Consider the following 19,773-nt stretch of genomic DNA (forward strand, 5'->3'; position numbering starts at 1 on the left):
CCCTCACCTATTAAAATGGTGTGAAAAATGTACCAATCTCTTAGGCTTGTTGTGAAGATGAAGTGACTTAATCCATTCAGTGGTTAGAACAGTGCCTAGGGGCGAATAAGTGCTCATTAAGTGTTGGCTGTTATCATCAGTCCCAGGGTTCAAGTTAAAACATGAATGATATTCAAGAGTGTCTTTTAAGGTGAAGAATCCCAGAGAGTCTCAGAAACCTCAGACTGGAAGAAGACTTAGAAATGTAAAATCATAAACTCTCAAGTGTGTCGTTAAGAAAATTTACGAGAAAGATAGAACTTTCAGGTTTGAAAGATGTGACTGCGTTTCACAGCACCAGTTTAGTTCTAATTCAACAACCAGGAAAATGGCTCTTCAGTAAATGTGTTCCACAAAAACAGTTCACATGGAGCATAACATTAACCATTTTCTTGAATGTGGATGGATGTTCGAATCCATTCTCTTTCCAGTTTTAAATGAATCATACTGATAAAGTTAACTCTGGCTCTAGCTCATATACAGATGCTCAATACAAAGTAATCGTTAGTCCTATTTTCCTAACGTAGTCAAGGTGTTGTAACCATTTTAACATATACAAGGTGACTTAAAAACAAAGTTTTACCCTGTTTTGAAGTTTACATTTTTAGTATTTATACTAAATGCCACAAAAGTATATTTAGATGTAACAAATTCATCCATTCATCCATCCATTCATTGTTTCTTTCCCTGAGCCACAATTTACACACAACCTACCATGTTCTTGTAACCGAAGTAGGAGCTGGAAATAATAAACTAAAAGATATCATCCCTGTCTTCAAAGAGCTCTCAATCTCTTGAGGCAGACAGGCTGACACCCACGGATTGGTACTCGGTGTGAAAAATGATGTGAATCTAGCAACTGTGGTGCTGTAGCTGGGCTAATGAGCTGTTTTCAAGGTTACAAAGTCAAGATTTGTTATTTCTTCGTTGTCCAGTCTGTACATACTGAGCAAATTCCAGGAAGAAAAAAGAACTATTTCTTTCTTGACAGCCATGTACTGCAGTACTTGGTCAAATAGAAAATTTAAGATTTTATCTTTGCTTTCCATAGGTTATATCTGAATAAAGAACTCAGGGATGCTAACCTCAGGATTGAGGGCACCTAGCAATTTGAGAGGATAATACATGTTACCTGTCCTTAGAGTATAAGGGTGGTACTTCCCAATGGCTAGAAAATTAAATAAGTGACCTCTGGAAATGACCCCAGTCCTAAAAATCCAGGAGGCTTTTCATAAACGTGATGTGGTCTTCCTTCTTTATTCAAGGATTATTTATACTGTCTTGACAGCCCAGGTGATGGAGTCACTCAAAGCAGGATTGGAAGTTTGGAGATGCTCTGGTTTTGTTTCTTAACCTCTCTCAGTTTTAGTTTTCCATCCTCAAAAGTAAGTATAAGAGCACCCAACTCACAGGACTCTGTGGCTGAAATCAGATAACGTGGAAAGTATCATGGTGGACAATTACTGCTTGTGTCTTTCCTAGATATCAGATATCCCATCTTTCTGCATGATCACATCATCAGGGTCCTCACTTTGCTTAGTTCTTTTCTACAAAGATTTTTTTAACTAAGTGCAGAAATTACAGAATGCCAACACATCTGTTTCAAAAATAATATTAGTTGATGCATTTTATTATTTTTTTGAGGACCTAAAGTACCGTAGAGCTTATGTATAAAAAGAGAAATCCTAATATAAATAGGAACTTATATTAGGACTGGGACTCCATCTTTAATCTGAACAATAAAAAACACAGCTACAAATGGAAACTACAATTGTCATTTCTTAGAGATAGTCTTTCAAAATAGAATAGAACCACAGGAATGGGTTCTGCATTGGTAAACCAGTCTGACTTTTTTTAAAAAATAAATTTATTTATTTATTTATTTATTGGCTGCATTGGGTCTTTGTTGCTGTGCACGGGCTTTCTCTAGTTGCATCGAGCAGGGTCTACTCTTCATTGCAGTGCACAGGCTTCTTTCTCATTGTGGTGGCTTCTCTTGCTGTGGAGCACGGGCTCTAGGCTCGCGGGCTTCAGTAGTTGTGGCTCGCGGGCTCTAGAGTGCAGGTTCAGTAGTTGCGGTACACAGGCTTAGTTGCTCCATGGCATATGGGATCTTCCTGGACCAGGGATCGAACTCGTGTCCCCAGTCTAATGTATTTTTAAGTAGTTAATTTTGTAAAAGTTTTTCTCTTCTGCAGTAAGGAGGAAGGGAACAAAAATTTAAGAGTTCGTCGTGCACCTGGCGGTCCCCCGGATCTGTCTCTTGCTTCAACAGTGTTTGGACGGAACAGACCCAGGGATGCCCCTTGCTCCAGCCTCCGACCACCCTCCAACCTTTTTTCCAGTCGCAACGTTCGGAGTCGGCCACTCAGCTATCCTCGGTCACCGGGACCAGCCAACACCACTTTTTGAGCTTAGCTCCTTATTACCGATCAACCATGGCCTCCCAGATGCGTCAGAATTATTCCACCGAGGTGGAGGCTGCCGTCAACCGCCTGTTCAACTTGCATCTGCAGGCCTCCTACACCTACCTCTCTCTGGGCTTCTATTTCGACTGCGACGATGTGGCTCTGGAGGGCGTGGGCCACGTTTTCCGCGAAGTGGCCGAGGAGAAGCGCGAGGGCGCCGAGCGTCTCTTGAAAATGCAAAACCAGCGCGGTGGCCGCGCCTTCTTCCAGGACGTGAAGAAGCCATCTCAAGATGAATGGGGTAAAACCCAGGACGCTATGGAAGCCGCCATGCTCCTGGAGAAGAACCTGAACCAGGCCCTTTTGGATCTGCATGCCCTGGGTTCTGCCCGCACAGAACCCCACCTCTGTGACTTCCTGGAGAACCACTTCCTAGATGAGGAGGTGAAACTCATCAAGAAGATGGGTGACCATCTGACCAACCTCCGCAGGCTGGCTGGTCCCCAGGCTGGGCTGGGCGAGTATCTCTTCGAAAGGCTCACTCTCAAGCACAACTAGTAGCCTCCGGAGCCCAGCGGCCTTGGAGGAGCCCCTCTGGTGTCAGGGCTGCTGCCTGAAGCCCCTCTCTGCAGCCACTAGGCAGCTTTTTAACCACCTGGACCCCTCTCCCAAGCCTTGGACCAAATGGAAACAATAAAGCTTTTTGCAGCAAAAAAAAAAAAAAAAAAAAAAAATTTAAGAGTTCGTTCTGCTAAGCCTGAGGCATCTGGCAGTGTGGACAGTTCTTCTGCTCCAAATGGAGAAACATCAGTATGTCACTTTTCAGGAATGCTGGTGGGTTAATAAAAGTCTACTCAGAGTGAGAGAGAACATAAGAATTAGCAATTAATTTTTGGAAGAGATCTGACTAGACAGAAATGCCATACCCTTTAAAATGTTTCAAACTACTGCCTTTTCAAACTGTCAGTTTCCTTTCTTTCTTGAAAATATAGATTTGAAAAATATCAAATTACAAATTCAGATAAATGTCCCTTGCCATTATTTGGCAGAAATAAGGTGTTTTCCAAACCTGCTCAGAAAAACCCAACAGATGGCTGTTACAAGAAATCGTATTCTGTCATAATCATTTACATAGAAAATCGTAATTTTTTCCAGTTTTTCACCATTGATATAATTTGTTTTTAAAGAAAACATTCAAAAACTAAGCATTTACTGATCTTATGCTTAGTGCTTTGACAGCAGAACACTAATTAGAGTATTAGAGAGAGAGAAAGAAAACAGAACAGAACTCACAGCCCTAAAACAGTTTAAGATCTAACTAGGAACGTGAACATACATTCGCAGAAAATTCAATTAAGAAGAAACAGATAACTCCATGCATGGTGATTTCTTAAAAGAAAACTTTATTGATTTAAATATGATGAGCAATTCCCAGGGAATTACTTGCAATTTTTCTCCCCGTTCCTTGAGAGTTGTTTACAAAGCTTGACGGCATCTTTTGCCTACACTATGCTACTAACCATAATAGTAACAACAAATCCCCTTATCTAGTACCGACTGTTTGCCAGGTAGTCTGCAAAGCCACGTGACATGTGTTCAGCCAATCAATCCTCAGCAAGACCTGTGAGCCAGGACTGTGACCCACTCACCTTCCAGATGAGGAGTATTGAAGGCACAAGGTGCTTCCGTGCCTGTAGGACCAGCCTGTCCTCCAGTCCCAGAGCCATGATGTGCAAGGCTGAGGCTCCGGAAGCCCCTCTTCACCACCACAGGCTCCTTCTACTAATCCAGAGTAGGGGAGTCGAGAGAGCTGGGTTCAGAGAAAGGGGCAAAGGCTTTTGTATCTTCAACAGCTCCAAACTGGGGCTCCCGATGGTCATTTTTGTCAATAGCAAGTAACCACAAAGCAAACACCGACATGTGTTCCAGGACTTGAAATGCTCTAAATGTGTAAGACCATGCCTGTTTTGTATAGTAGGAATAGCAATGTGTCACTTGCTCAGTGAATCAAGATCACATAGATATTTGCTGTGGCTTTCCCGAGACACGCCATGTTCTCCAGGGGGTGGGGAGTGGCTTATAATATTGTTAGTAGGTGGAGCCTCATATGATAGTCTCAATCTGGTCTAAATCTTATACACACACACACGTTTTTACTCCTATACATCATTACTGCTATTTATAATTAATGAAATTGAAGTATACATATTTATATACAGAAATATACATTATACTTGTTATAGTAAAGGTGAGGGAAAAAAAAAGTATCTTCCATTTGAATTGAATTCACTCTGGGGAGCTGAGGTGGGAGAAGACCCTCAGGAATGTCAGCTCTGAGCCTCATCCCAGGCACTGAAGCCAGATAAGGTCCAGGGCACTTCCTTGACTTTGGACTTCCCTGCTTTTGTGGATCTCCTCATGTTTTATCTGTGTCTGGATTTTTTTTTTTTTAACCTGTGTTTGTCTATCTTCTCTGATTGACTTTTTTTTTTTCAAACAATCTTCCTTAGCTGCCCCTAAAAAAGGTATCTTGATTCATCTGTGCCTGGTTTTATTTCTTCCAAAATGTTCCTTTTTTTAGACAGCACCAAACAAGTTAATTAATTATAAGGATGTCTGAGGACAAATCTATCTATACTAGCATCCTTAGACTGATTTATGCATGGAATAAGTTTTTTTTTCCCCTGAGATATTCTATTAAGTGTTGAAACCTAAATTGTGACAGCAATTTTTCTCCACAGTTTAAAAAAAAATGGGCGGCTAGTACAATGTACCCAGAAACCTCAGTTTTTTAAGATGAAAGACACAAAATGTAAATATTCTGGATGCTATTTTGTTGAATAAATAACATATTCATCTTATATAGTTTTGTCATTGAATATGATTCAGTCTCTCTAGAGAATTATTACAAGAGTCTCCAGCTTCCTCTTTCCTCCTTGTTAAAGTCCATTTTAGCACAGGAGCTAGGGTGGGCCTATGACACGGTGAGTCAGATCACCACTGCTCAGAACTCGCCCGCAGTTCCCATTCTCCCTCAGGGACAAGGACGAGCTGACAAAGCCCTCCAGCATCTGGATGCCCTTTCTGTCTCCGACCCCATCTCCTCCAAGGCTCCCCCAGGCTCACTGTGCTGCAGCCGCCTTGCAATAGACCAGGTTTGTCAACCTCCTCACTCTTGACACTTTGCACTAGATGGTTCTTTGTCGTGGGGGCTGTCCTGTGCACTGCTGAACACTTAGCCGCATCCCTGGCCTCCCTCACTAGATGAGAGCACCACCCCTCCCCCAGAGTGGAAAACCACAAACTCCTCCTCATATTGCCAAATGATCCCCGAAGGATAAAATCACCCCATGCTGAGGACCACTGCGCCCAGTCATACTTCCTGGAATCCTCTCCCCCAGACATCCACAGGCATCCTTCATTTCTTCAGAACTTTGCTCAAAAATAACCTTTCCAGTGAAGCCTTCCTTGGAAAGCTGATCTGAAATGACACCACCAGACCTCAGTCAGTCCCTAACCTTGTTTCTTGCTTTATTTCCCCCCATATCATGGATCGCTTTTTAATGGTGCACAGTTATTCACTTATTTTGTTTATTATCTGTCCCTCCCTCTAGAATGTAAATTTCCCGGTGGTGGTGGTGGGTTGTGTCTATTCTGTTCGAGGTTGGCTCCCCAGCACCTAGAACAGAGCCTGGTGGTTGCTCCGTAAGCACTTGTTCCATAAAATAAGGTCATCTGAACAGCTGACCATACACACCCCCTCCCTTTCCTGCCTGTAAAGTCCAGATTTTAAATAATTTTGTTCTTGTTATGTGTTTTCCTGTTTGCTTTAGCAAGAAGAATGCTCAAAGCCTGTTGCCCTCCTCCACCAATTATAACAGGCACTTGTGTCATGAATATTTTATATGCTAATCACCCCAGTTTCCTCTTTATTTTTCTACCCATATTTCCTTTTTGTCTTTCATCTATTCATCTATCACCTATCTAGTCTTTCTATTTATCTATTCTATCTTTCTATTTATTTAGTCTTTCTTTTCATCTAGTTGGTCTATCCATCTATCTACAATCCATTCTGTCATTTCTTATCCTGTCATGTTACAGATCTCTGTAAGATACATTAAATAATTTAGGGGAAATGAGATCTGATAATAAATGCTTTTCATCAAGAAGATGATTTTTTAACTGCTAATCACAATTTTAAAATCTGATATTTGGACTTTAAAAGAATTTTTATTATTTTATTTTAAATGTACACATCAAGAAACAAATGCTGTGCCAAATACTTATCTCAATCTAAAGCTCAGAAAATGTTGCTCTTTGTGAAAAACTAGTAATTAAAAATCATTTATTTTCTACACGTGATCGTGTTCTTCTAACCTCTCCCAAGTTATTATAACATTTCTAACAAACTTGGGAGTTTTGAGATTCGGCATGGAAAACTGGATGGCTGAGACTGCATTTACTTTGAGTCCAATTCTTCCTGAGCCAAATAATTATTTGCAATCAAATATATCACTGTTAATGCATCACGAGGACAGGCCTTTAGGAAGTCAATGATCTGTGTTCAATTTCATACCCTACTAACAGTTACTTAGGTAAGAAATAGGAGCCAATGAGCCCAACCCAAAAGCACAAAGTGGTGGTCTGATCGCTTCCCTCTCCCAAAGCACAGGCACTGTCTGGGAACAAGAATAGAGCTATTTATAGCTGCTCAACTTCCAGGCAGTTATATTAATATTGGTGATTAACACGAAGGCAACCATCAGGGGAAGAGCCATGAACGTAAAGGCTACGCTGTAATCAGACTGCGGAATGGTGAGTTCATTCTTTTTATTTTCATTGTTTCCATTAATAGGACCTATTTCCCCAAAATAGGCTTTTTAAGATTTAAATTTTAATATGTATTCCAGGTTCCATTTATCTCAAGTATCACTATCACGAAATTTGGATAAATCAATAAACATTAATTTAATTTGCTGCTTTTTAAGGGTTTGGTTCTAAAAATGAGATGAAAATAGTTTATTCCCTATACATAGATGTTGTCTTCACAGTCTAATAAAATTATTTCAAGTGCAACAGAAGAATACCCAACATTTATGGAAAAAAGTTCCTCTTGGTGATGGCTCAAAATGAATTCTTTGGAGTAATAATGGTAATAATAATTATAACACCCATATGTGATGTATTCTACTTGTGCTTGTAGACCAGGGAGTCAGCTAACTAGCTCACTTAATCTTCACAGTAACTGTATTAGGTACAGATTGGTATCATTTTCACTATTCCGCTGGGAATATGAGGCTCCGCAAGGTCACCGAATTGGCTAAGTGGGAGAGTCAGTCCTCTGTCCCAAGGTCATCTTACCCCTGAGCCTGTGCTTCTCACCGCTGGGTCTCCCCACCTACCCAGCAGCTTCCCACCAGCCACTGACAAGTACAGTCCCAAATGTCACCCACCTATGACCTTCTATGGGGCTGCAGACTTTCAGGCGGGCGCTCAAGCCAGAGCAGCACACAGCCTTCCCTGACTCTTCCAACCCCGATTCCTACTTCGGACAGTTTTCCTGATGTCCCATGCTCGCAGCAGGCACCTTAATCCCTTTCTTTTGCCTTTGTTCATGCTTTCTTCCTCTTCTGCAAATGTTTTTTTAAGCTCTTTATTGGAGTATAATTGCTTTACACTGGTGTGCCAGTTTTTGCTGTACAACAAATATTTTTCTATCCTTCCTACTTAATTCTCTCTCATTTACAAAGCTTTCCCTACCTGTTAAAAATCGACGTAATTCGATCCTTCCTCTGAAATGTCAAATGCCTGGTGATGAAGCACGTTGTCTGATCATTTTATAACTACCCAGCTTGTCTCCCGTAAAATCTCATGATCTTTTCAAAGATGCCTTAATCCTCTGGTCAGTGCACAAATAATTAACGGCAGCACTAGAAACATACTTTCACTCAACAGTTTCCTTTTGCAGTAGAATTGCAAGAATTAAATTATAATACAATGCTACTAAAAACCCTTAAAAACTGAGATGTGATAAGGTCAAAGGATTTAACAAATGAAAGCAATTTTACTCTTAGCAGCTATCTCATTAAAATTCTTAGGAGACATCTATAAGGCTTAAAGTTTCCTTATATACAAAGTAGCTCTTCAAACAACTATTTTATGAATTATTAAATTGAAACATGTCAAAACTACTTCTTAAGAGATGGGGAATTTAAAAAGCCTCTTTCTAAAATATCAAATTAGAAAATCCCATCAGTACAGTGAAATAGCAGAATAATATTTGAACACGCCTGATGACCAAGTGGCATGCTGATAAGACATTGTGAGACAAAAAAGAATGCCTCGTTTCTATTTTTTAAAAACCCTCAACCTAGAAGTTTCCAGGAAATATCTTTTTGGATTACAAATAAAAGTAAGTTCTCCCCCAAGTTGATACCATTATGATTCCTTTAGCTTTTGTAGTAAAAACAAAGTTTCCTGATCTCCTTTTTTACATTATGCTATTAAGAATTTATTTTTGCAGACTCTCTTCATATTCCTACAAAAAGACATCATACTGGAGATCTGTCTTACACAAATCTTGGAATTATCCACATTTGTGACTTTCCTGAGTAATGGGATGACACAACTTGGGCCCAAGGTCCTCCAAAGAGAAGATGACTGAATGTAAAGAAAGGATCTATCCATCTTCTAGAGAAGGACTGTCCGTTCCCTGGGGGCCAGATCCAGCCCTGCTCCCCTGGTTCACACACAGGCTACCTTTAACCTATGACAAGAGTTTCCAGAACCTGCAGTTCAGATAAAATGAGCAATCTTAGCAAAGTAAAGCCTCTGAAAGCTTGCCTTTCGCCAGCACCTGATGCCTTTCTTTGCATAAACTTGGTGGCATACAGAGCAGCCTACATGCTACACTAGATGGAGAATTTATACAAAGTAAAAATAGAAAACCCACATCTATGGCTTTCAGCCTATTTCAAAAACATAAAGTCATTTAAAACAGGTAAGATATCCAGCTTCCTTGAGCTGCTTAAAGCAAACCTAACATTATTCAAGTCTAATCACTAGGCTGTTTAATCTTCGTAGAGAAATAGAAATACTATGAAACATCAGGTCTTGCCATTACGTCTGCCCTTCAGTGCCATTTGCTCGCAGGTACAGGGTTGCCAGGAACCGTGCTAGGTGTCAGGAACTGAAGGTGAAGGTTTGTAGTCTGATCCCTCAAGTGTGACAACCCAGCTGAGGAAGTGACAAGGCACAGACAGAATCTTTAGATTACATGTATGCAGAAAGAGCTAGGGGAAAACACAGGGGAGGGTCAGGTGGACATCACAGAAGAGGGTCATCTGAGCTGAGACACAAAGAAGGAGAGAGAAGGGGCAAAGGGCGTTCCAGGTCAGGAAAGCAGTAGTGGCCACAGGAACATGCCAGGTGGGTGCAGGTGTGGCTGTAGCCAGTTTACAAGGCATCCTGTGCAAATGAGAAAAAAAGGTGTCCCCTCTGGATGGATGGACTGCTTGTTGAATGCAGTAAACACCTGTCTGGACCAGAGCCCTGTCTTCAGGAATGGTTACCAGGTTAGAATAACTGGAGCACAATGTATGAAGAGTGGTAAGGCATGTAGCTGGATAGGAAGGTTGGATAGGAAGAGTCTTAAACGCAATACGAAGGAGTTTGAACTAGGCTGCAGGCAATGGGAAATCACTGAGATTTAGAGTTCAGAAGTGAGCGAGGCAGAGGCATGGTTTTTAAAGGTAATTCTGTTGGCTACAAGGAGAACAGGTGAGAACTGGGGGGGAAATGAAGTGAGAAAGTCCAGTTAGCAACATAGCCACAATCCAACTAAGAGATGATCAAGGCCTGGACCAGGGCAGTGGATCCAGTGGTCCCGATGGAGTAGAGAAATAAATAAAAAAATAAAAATTAAATTAAATTTAAAAATTAAATTAAATTAAAAAAAGAAAAAGAATGGGATAAGCAAAGGCAAAAGAGCTTACATTAGGGACAAAGTATACATTTAGTGGGAAAAGGAAGGCTCCAGGGTTATAATCAGAGTTCAAGGTTCCAAAGGTAGTTTCCTCCCAGTGCTGAGTGAGCTGAAGATGGGGGACACTGAAGCTGGAAGTGAATGATGGGTAGTCGTCCTGCATGACACCCAAGGGGTACAGTAGGAAGATGATTTTTTGAAGACATAAACCAAAGTCTTCAATGACCTTTGGGCAGTGACAGGGGCACTGGACAAAGACGGGAAAGGGATGATAAGTGCAATTGGACAGGAAGAAGAACTGTGGGAAAGCCAGGCTTCTGAAGGGATGGATACAAATCCCAATGTGCCACTTGTTGGTGGATGAGAGACACAAATTTGATGTTTCTGGGTTTCAGCCATTTAACTGTATAATGAGATGATGATGTCTTTTCACGGCATTGATATGAAGTAGCAGTAGGCCAACTGTGGCCCATGAGCCAGATCCAGCCTGCTGTCAAGTTTTACTGGAACCCTGATATGCCCATTTCTTTATGTGCTGTCTGGCTGCTTTCACACTAGAAAGAGTTGAGCAGTTGTGACAGAGACTGTATGGCCTCCAAAGCAGAAAACATTTACTATCTATCTGGCCCTTTACAGAAAACGTTTGCCTACCTCTGTTGTAAATGGTCAACATGAAAAATGCTTAGGTTCAGTGTACAACACACAGCAGATGCCCAATGTAAATTCTTTCCCTCCTGCTCTTTCAGGAAGGTCATCCTAATTACCGAAAGGACAAGATAATGTGGCCTCCACATCCTCACTCTGGACTTCAGGGAACGAGGTTCATTTTTTCTAGGCTGTGAAGGAAGGGTAATTGTTAGAAAAAAACTGGCTCAAGAGAAGAGACGGAGTAAAAGAGTAGCAAGAACACTGATGATACTAGGAAGTTATAGCTAGACCTCATAGAGGACTTTGGAAACAGAAGCTAATACAGCCTCGCGAAAAGCATCTCTGACTGTATCAGGTTTCAATTAACCACGGTCTCTTTCCCCAGAGTTAAATTTCTACTCAAAACAAAAGGCTCTGCGGATAGTGGCAACTATTAGGAGGGAGAGGAAGGAAAAACCAGCTTCATCTGCACAGGCAGAGCTTGGATTAAGAGAGGGCAGAGACTGGGTGAAGAATCAGATTCACTCAAAGAGAAAAAGTTCTCTTTACACACTGCTTTTAAAGAGTCGAGAAGAAAAATGTCTGCCTACTCTCAGGCTCTGATGCTTTATGATAAAGGAACACAAATGCCTGTTTATAAATGAAAGACAAAATGAAGTCTGGATTTTTAAGGTTTCTCCACCTTCTCTCATCTGGACTTTCACTGCATCCAATTTCACTGAAATCTGGTAAGATATCGTCTCATGAAAAGATTTAGAGCCAGGCTAAAGACAAACATGAAATCCAACTGGAGCCAAGAAAATTAAATGGAAATCAATAGTTGCTCAACAAAGTGTCACCAAAACAGGCCTTGATGAGGAGGACTCTGGAGGGGACTTTCAGGGCTGTACGCGGAGTGGGCAGGGGGACAGGGTTTCTTTTGTATTCCTCTGGAAGGGCTGACCTAGGTGAAGGAGCTGAGAAGCAGGTAGGTAGCAAAGGAGATGAGAGGAAGGTAAGCCTCTTCAGACAGAGAGGAAATAAGAGCTGAAAGGAAGTAATAAAAACATTTCTTCACCTGGGCTGAGGTGCAATGAGAAAGGCATTTGGAGATTTTCAAAGTACCACCGGGGGCAATATGGCCCCTTGGAGAACCTTTTCTGAACTAAAATTACACAGTGAGGCCACCCCATCACAGCCAGGTCAGAACGTCTGATAAATAGCAGAGACCGTCATCTGATCTCCAGACTCAGTTTCGGATGTATGCAACAAAGGGCAGCAGGGTAGAAAAGTTCAACGCTTTGGCATTTGCTGGATAACTTAACAGAGACAGGTAAACACAGTTTTTTCAGTTGTAATATAACATTTTTTTTTTGAGCACATAAATGTACCCAACATAATGTTAAAATATGCCTATCAAAACAGTTTGCTCCCCTTTAAGCTACCTCATGCATAATCTACACACAAAATTTTGAAAAAAAAAAAGTGTAGGTGATTAGCACTTTGTGAACATGCCATGCAATTTAAAATATTTATAATGGCTCATAAGCAAGAGTTTGAAAAATAAATACCAGTGCTTAAAACACATCTTCGCTTTGAATTTTAATATTACTCATAACGCAATTACTTTACTTATATAATACAGTAATTTTCACACCCGCAGAATTTATTTAAGAAGTATAATAAAGTGTGCTAGCTTTTTTACATAGCAAATATGTAAGAGCAAATTCATGTTATCCCAGATTCTAGCTTACTATTTCCTATTTTCTTTCATTGCATAGGTAGTTCATTCCATCTGTAGTAGAACAAATTATCAACTTTTAAAAAACAAGATTGCCTACCAATATTTTTCTGCCTTTAAACTAAAAACTGCACTGAAATAGAACAGGATGCTTACCTTAAAGATATTATGCAGGGTCTCTGCTTGTTTCCCAAAGTGAAATTTTCCATTGTGTTAATGAAATACATCTAATTTATCAGAGCACAAATCTCTTGCTATACTTCATAGGTAGTGGCATTGATTTATTTGCCAATTCAATCAAATGCTGGCTGAAAGGACACGTTTGGACACCAATGTACAAGTTAGATAGTCCTATACAAAATGTTGCCAGAGACTTAGTGGTAACTCTAAGATATCAACTAAAATATGAATGTTTAAAAAAAAACTAATTTGAGGAACGCATTTGGCTGTGGATTTAATTTAGATGACACCAGATAAGACAACAGCACATCAATATCCAAAATCGCACTCTAGGTTTTATATTAATTCGAAAGAAAACAATGATCAGAAGGTTGGAAGAGCTTTCATTCATATGCAAATATCCTGAGGCTGACTGCAGTGAAGGATGCTCCCATCAAGTAACCCCATTCGAAGCTGCGCCGGGATTACTTGGCTGTCCTTGGCACTGCTGTGGTGTAGGCTTGAGAAGCTATTTAAAGTAGCATTCAGCACTTGTGGTTGTATCAAGAGTGACTCAACAAGACATAAGTAAAAGTGTGAAATCCAGGGTGGTAATGACCTCCAGCATCCTGAAACAAAATCCTGGGACACTAATGCAAATACTTCTTTCTGCTATTCCTGGACCATTAGAACACTTCCCATGGACTTCATGACCGATCAGGTTATCCTAAAACTTTAAATTCTGAATGAGCTGTCTTATTTGGATGATAAGTTGCACCTACTCTAAGTTACTAAATACAGGTTGAAGTTCACTGCCTTTTTGTGCCGGTGGGTTTTTCTAATATGCTCTAATGGCGAGGTGGCAGCGTATTCACATACAAATTCTCTCTCTCTCTCTCTCTCTCACACACACACACACACACACTCAAGAACAGACCTAGTTCAGGCACCGCTAGGTAAAGGCTGCTGCTAGCTGGTTCACCCACCCTAGACACAGAAACTTGATCCCAAAAGTCAGCTGGATCTATCTACTTCAGGTACCGGTCCTTAGTAATATCCAGAGTTGCTTCATTTAAAGCTTTATAAAGACATTAAAGGGGGCAATTTAAGTGGAAAGAAAATCCATTCATTTTCTGCACTAGCTAAGGAGTTAAACATAGATGTATACACACCCGCAAATAAATAATACACAGGTGTAGAGTCTGAGAGAGTTCTGATGTTAGCTTCAGTGCCTCCTGGAAAAGTTTAAGAGGGATGAGAGCAAACATCTTCCTCTCCCGCTTTTCCACTGCCTGTCACTATAGTTCTCTGTTCCCAGGTGATCTGTGTCTAGCTGCTTTATTCTAGATGGGTTATGTCTGTGTATCAAGGCTGGCAAAGCAATTGCAGAGAATTCTCCATCTCCTGAAGTTCTTCGAAGTTCTGATTGTAAACTATAAAGTTATCATCAACTACAATGTTACAGATACCGGAAGTACAGTGTGCCTCCAACGCCCACATGCTCCGTGGAACATGCTGGTGGCTATGACCTGCGAACTCCTTTATCCTTCCCTGCTCCACTGCACATGCAGGAAGGGTTTTAACGACCACCCAGGCTATTGGTGGGCAAGAATAATTTCCAGGCTGACTGTTGCCTTAAAAGCTCATATCACTCTTAGGATATTTAAATAGGATATTTTAAATAAAGGATGTGTCCTGTATGAATCTCTATGATACCAAATGATCTCCTCTATAAAATACAGGGACAGTTAATAAGAGTTAGTATATATGACGATCAGAGGGAAAAACCAGACTGGGAGAGACTAACAGTGCCAGGTGGTCAGTTAAGCTCACTATCAAAGTCACTAGTTGCTACAAACCAACCTTACACCATACAGAATTCAGACGTATGCGTCGGCACATTAAAGATTATCGAATGCCGTGGAACTCTAAGGGTTAGTCTCAAACAGAATAAAACCACCAATGCTAAATCAATGCCCAAAGCAAAAAACCTATTGTAATCTATGGTTATTTCATGAATTGTGCATTAGCAGCTGGGTTTATTTTCCCCTATGTAATCATATTTTCATCAAAAGGTAATTTTTATTCCAGCAATTCACCTAGAATCAACTTATTATTTTGAAAATATCTTTCTTATCAATCAAAATGGTCAATTCACATGAGTATACAGACACAGTCTTTGCGTTAAGAATGGCTCTCACTTTAAGTCATCAAACAAGGTTCTCTAAGGACAGATGGGTAAATTTTTCTAATCATGAACACAAATTTTGTTTATGAATTTCAACTCTATTATTAAATTTTAAGACTGTCATTTTTTAATTAAAGTTATGAAAAACATTTTGCACAAAATGAAGCATTCCCTAGTGTTACTGGGACAATTTAAAACATATTTCTTCTAGTTCTGTTTTTTGCTTTTAATTTTTTGTTGTTATTTTATTTGAATTCTTAGTGCATGTATTTCTAGTGAGCTGCCTCTTTTGTAGAACAAGGTGGAAGTGCAGAGGTGTTAAAAACAAATGGCGTGCCCAATGCTTTTTCTCTTTTGATTCGATTTATGCAATACTTAATATTCAATAAATGCTCAATATTTTATATGTAATATCTAATATTCAATAAAACTGGCTAATTTGACATTCCATAATAAACAACATTATATTAACAAGTTCTTTGGAAAGAGATTATTTCTTTTCATTCTATACAACAAATATTTTTGTCAAATGTAACAATGGCTAGTAAAAGGGGAAAGATCAATGACATTCAAAATAGCATCTTCCCATGTTCAGTTCCAGTGCAACTAGCTGCTTTATCTGCACCATATCACAGCACTAATTAAGAGTTACCCTGAATACCCTAACATGCTGGGGGAAAAGTTAAACAGTAACAATATAAATCAATATGCATGAGGCAGAGACTAACCATCTCCTTGAGGAATCAAGGCAGTTACAGACTGTACTTTCATACAACTATCACATGACACTTTCAGGGCAAAGTTCCACTAGACAACATAAATGCTTAAAAGTTAATAGTACAGGCAAGCTATCTGAGGTCAAGGCATAGGCACCCTGGGAACTTTCTTATAAACTCGTAGCATTTGGAAAGTATTTGTTTTGCTTCTTTTTTTAAAAATGGGAGATAAAGCTCAGATAGCAACACAATCTAAAACATTATTCAAGCCTTCTAGAGCCTTCCAAAGTGAAGAGTGTTAAATATTGTGACCATACCTTCATAATACTTATGCTTACCTAAAATAGTACATCCGTCACTTTATAAAGTCTCTCACTTGAAATAAAGAAAACAAATCTGTTAATAACCAAAGCAGTGTACGTGAATTTTCAAAACCAGAATATTTAAATACTGCCAATGTATTCTGTTTTGTGATAACATTAGAGCATGTAGAAAGAAGTCCTGAGTTTTTGGGGTTTTTTTTCTTACTTTGAAAATGATAATTACTTATTGAGGTTTAAAAATTAAGCTTGAAAGGAATCTGAATGTCTTCTTTTAATATTAATGGAAAACAATGATTTTTCAAAAGCGATAAAAAAATTGCTTGAACATTAAGACCAGCCCTCTTCAAATGTAACCAAGAAGCAAAGAGGAAATGAAAAGTATATAATTCTTGGATAATTTCTCTTTAAAAAATATTCACGTGTAAGGTGATCATATTGTTCATTGTCCAAACTGGGATACTTTTTAAGAATGAAAGGATATTTTATTAATAATTAGACTAGACAAAAGGCATTAACTGGGATATTCTCAGCAAACCCAGGACTTATGGGACTCTCTGTAAAAGGATATGGGATGTAAACTTTTAATCAATTTCTTCCTCTTCTCTCATCCTTCTCTTCCTGATCAAATGAGGCCAAACAGGCAAAGAGTGGCTCATTTTCAGGGCAGCCTTCCAGGGAAGGCAGAGAAGCATGAATCTAGAAATAGGACCACTGGAACCAAACAATGGAATAGTTGAGACATTTTCATCAAAACCCAATGTTATTTTCTATCTTATCTGTTTTATTCTCTTATACCTAATTTCTTCCAGGCTTTCAACCCGTTCGTCTGCACGGATTATATATTTTAAAAAGGAAAAACATATCTCCAACTGGCCAAGTTCTGTTAAATTACCTCCTCGGAGCACCTCTGAACCCTTGTGCCCTGTTATCGGAAAAGCACAAAAACCTAATCTGCAGCTGGGATGCAGAAAGGAAAGGCCAAGAAATGAAACCAGCAAGCATTCAACACAGAAACAGCATGGACTGGCACACTGATTAGGCCACTGGCAATCCGAGGAAAGAGCTGGAGTACGGCTCAATCCACAGAGGGGCCCGATGAAGGGAGATTCCTGTGTGTACTCACATTGCATTGTTTATTTTGGGGGGGCCCATTTATGGTTGCAATGGCTACTGTTGTTCTTCTTCTTCACTAAGAAAGTCATCAGAAAGCTAAACTGAAGGTTTTATATGGGCAGAGTTGTTCACTTGACTATACACGTATAGACTGTATATACTACATATGTGTGTATATATATGTATAGATATACACTGTGTGTGTGTATACATATATATATGCACAATATGTGAAAATTCTTTTCTTGGATTAGAATGAAATCATTTATGGCTCTGTTCTCATACCTTTCTTTTTTTCATTCAAAGCATGAGAATAGATCCATATGCTATAAATAGAATGAGAATGTTAAGTATTCTTTTCCTCTTGATGAGTACCCAGGAGTTTTGTTTTATTTGGATTTATTTTCGTTTTCCTATTTCCGTGACTTGAAAGGTCCGCACTCTAATTCTGTCAGAAGAGAGAGTATGGTTCTCGAGGTTATCATCAAAGGGCAATGAACAGGCACTGTCCCCTGGGAAACTCATAACTTTGGTCTCTAGCTCCTCAGAGAGCTGGAGCGCCAGGGACAGACTCTGGACGTCCGCCCCCCACCAGCTTCCCTCTTGATCCAAGGATGACTGAGTCTCCATCCCTTCCCATGCTTGCTCTAAGGGCTGTGCTGCACCTTGCCGGTGATGGCGGCAATGTGGATGCCTGGGGCTCATGAGCCGGATGCAGGAAACATGGTCACCTTCAGGGTCATTGCCAAGAGGAGAAAATTGTTTCTTGTGGGGAGAGGGTGAAAAAAAATCTTAGGTATTTCAATAGTCTGTAGCCTTCAAGATCCTCCCTACCGGACAAAAATCGTATTCCTTTGTGTGCAGTTTCTTTCTTTAGGGAGAATTTAAATTTAGCTTAGTTTTTCTCCTTAGGGGGTCATAAATGAAAAAAGTTAATAACTCTCTAATCAATCATCCTTTCCTTTTCCTAAGGATGAAAGAGAGACAGAGAGAGAGAGAGAAGAGGGGTGGGGAAAGGGAGGAGAAGATGAGAATGGGAAAAAATGTACCCCTTATATAAGTGACAGCTGTGGGTATATGGGGAAATTGAAGAGAATGAAGTAGAAAATAAACAGTGGCCCCCATCCACCCTGGACCCCGCCAAACAGGGCTGCTGGGTGGCGCTCTCTGCACTGGTTCAGATAAACAGGAATGTCCTTCTGCTGATTTTGCCTTATATTATCCTTATCAAATAAGGGCTGCTTACAGTCTGGTTTCCTGACCTGACCTCTGGGATTGGTCCTGCACACCAAGTCCACCTACTTGCTCGGTTGAGGCTCAGCCATTCCTAAAATGGGTTTGCCTGAAGACCCGCTGACTTCCTTTGCTCTCGACCTTCCTCAGATATCCTAGTGAGGGTGCTGTAGGTACCATTCAGCCCTCAGGTGAGCTGTGCTCCTTCCTGGTTGTTTTTCATCCCAAAGGCTAAGACCTCCTATCACAGAACCCACTTCCCTTAAATAAACACTTACAAACACCTCTTAGACGCAAGTTGCTGTATGCAGTATTTAAAAGGGAATAGCTACTGCAGTTCCTTTGGGAAGAGGCCAAAGAAAAGAGGAAAACGTTTCCAATTCAGAGACTGACTAAATTGCCCTGGGCTGGAAGAGGTACAGGATTAAGTCCAATTCCAAATCACTGCCCAGGAAACTGGCAGCCAGTTAAGCCCATCTCCTCCCCTTGCACGTTCCAATGACAGGCGTCCCAGAGGCAGCAATTTCATGTTGTGGTAACTCGAAGGTTTGTCCCAGCCATCCCCCAGGCCCATGTGGCTGGGCGCCACTTTCACAAACAGCCTCTAATGTAAACTTTGTACATTATCTCTACATGAGAGAAAATATACAGTCACCAGATACACAGGATTGAAAAACAAAATCCATCACACAGACATAAACTCAGGTCCCATCACTAGCTCATACCACACCCCAGAAAACTACCAGTGTCTGTTAGTCCTGTTACCATTTTGTGAAAAGAACAATTATGTTTATGGTATTCTACGAATGTGTAAAAATGCTAATTTGTTAAATATAGACATTTAAAATATGTTACACTTTTAAACTCTATTTGGCATTTTTTCAATTATTAATATACTAGAGAGTTCAATTAATAGAAATGACACCAGGGAGCATGTTCTGTAAGAGATGAATTGCTTTCGTCAGGGTCATACCCAAAGATGGTGTGACAGATCAATGGGTCTTGCAATAATTTTACATATCACAGTGGATATACCTAGCACAGGTTGAACAATTATTACTTCATAGATTACTGAGTATTTAGTCCATGTTGATGAATAGATATTTTAACTTACTGAGGAATATTTGACAGAAAAGGTCAAGTTTTTCCTGCTACACTAGGGATTTGGCAAGTAATCTCAAAACGTTTACGTTTTATTACAGAAATAATATACATTAGAAAATGCAGAAAAACCCAAAGAGA

The 19,773-nt window shown here is 40.0% G+C and overlaps 2 protein-coding genes across 2 annotated transcripts in view; one reads left to right on the forward strand and one right to left on the reverse strand.

Moving 5' to 3' along the window:
- The window catches only part of KCNB2 (potassium voltage-gated channel subfamily B member 2), a 383,426-nt gene that overhangs the window by 334,045 nt on the left and 29,608 nt on the right, over positions 1 to 19,773 (reverse strand). The gene's annotated exons all lie outside the window — the stretch shown is intronic.
- On the forward strand, positions 2,287 to 3,175 carry LOC130854414 (ferritin light chain-like). The gene has a single exon (XM_057737186.1). It carries the CDS (start codon positions 2,478 to 2,480, stop codon positions 3,003 to 3,005), a length of 528 nt encoding a protein of 175 aa, XP_057593169.1. The 5' UTR covers positions 2,287 to 2,477; the 3' UTR covers positions 3,006 to 3,175.

The sequence above is a fragment of the Hippopotamus amphibius genome, chromosome 5 (genome assembly GCF_030028045.1).
Source record: "Hippopotamus amphibius kiboko isolate mHipAmp2 chromosome 5, mHipAmp2.hap2, whole genome shotgun sequence".
NCBI lineage: Eukaryota > Metazoa > Chordata > Mammalia > Artiodactyla > Hippopotamidae > Hippopotamus > Hippopotamus amphibius.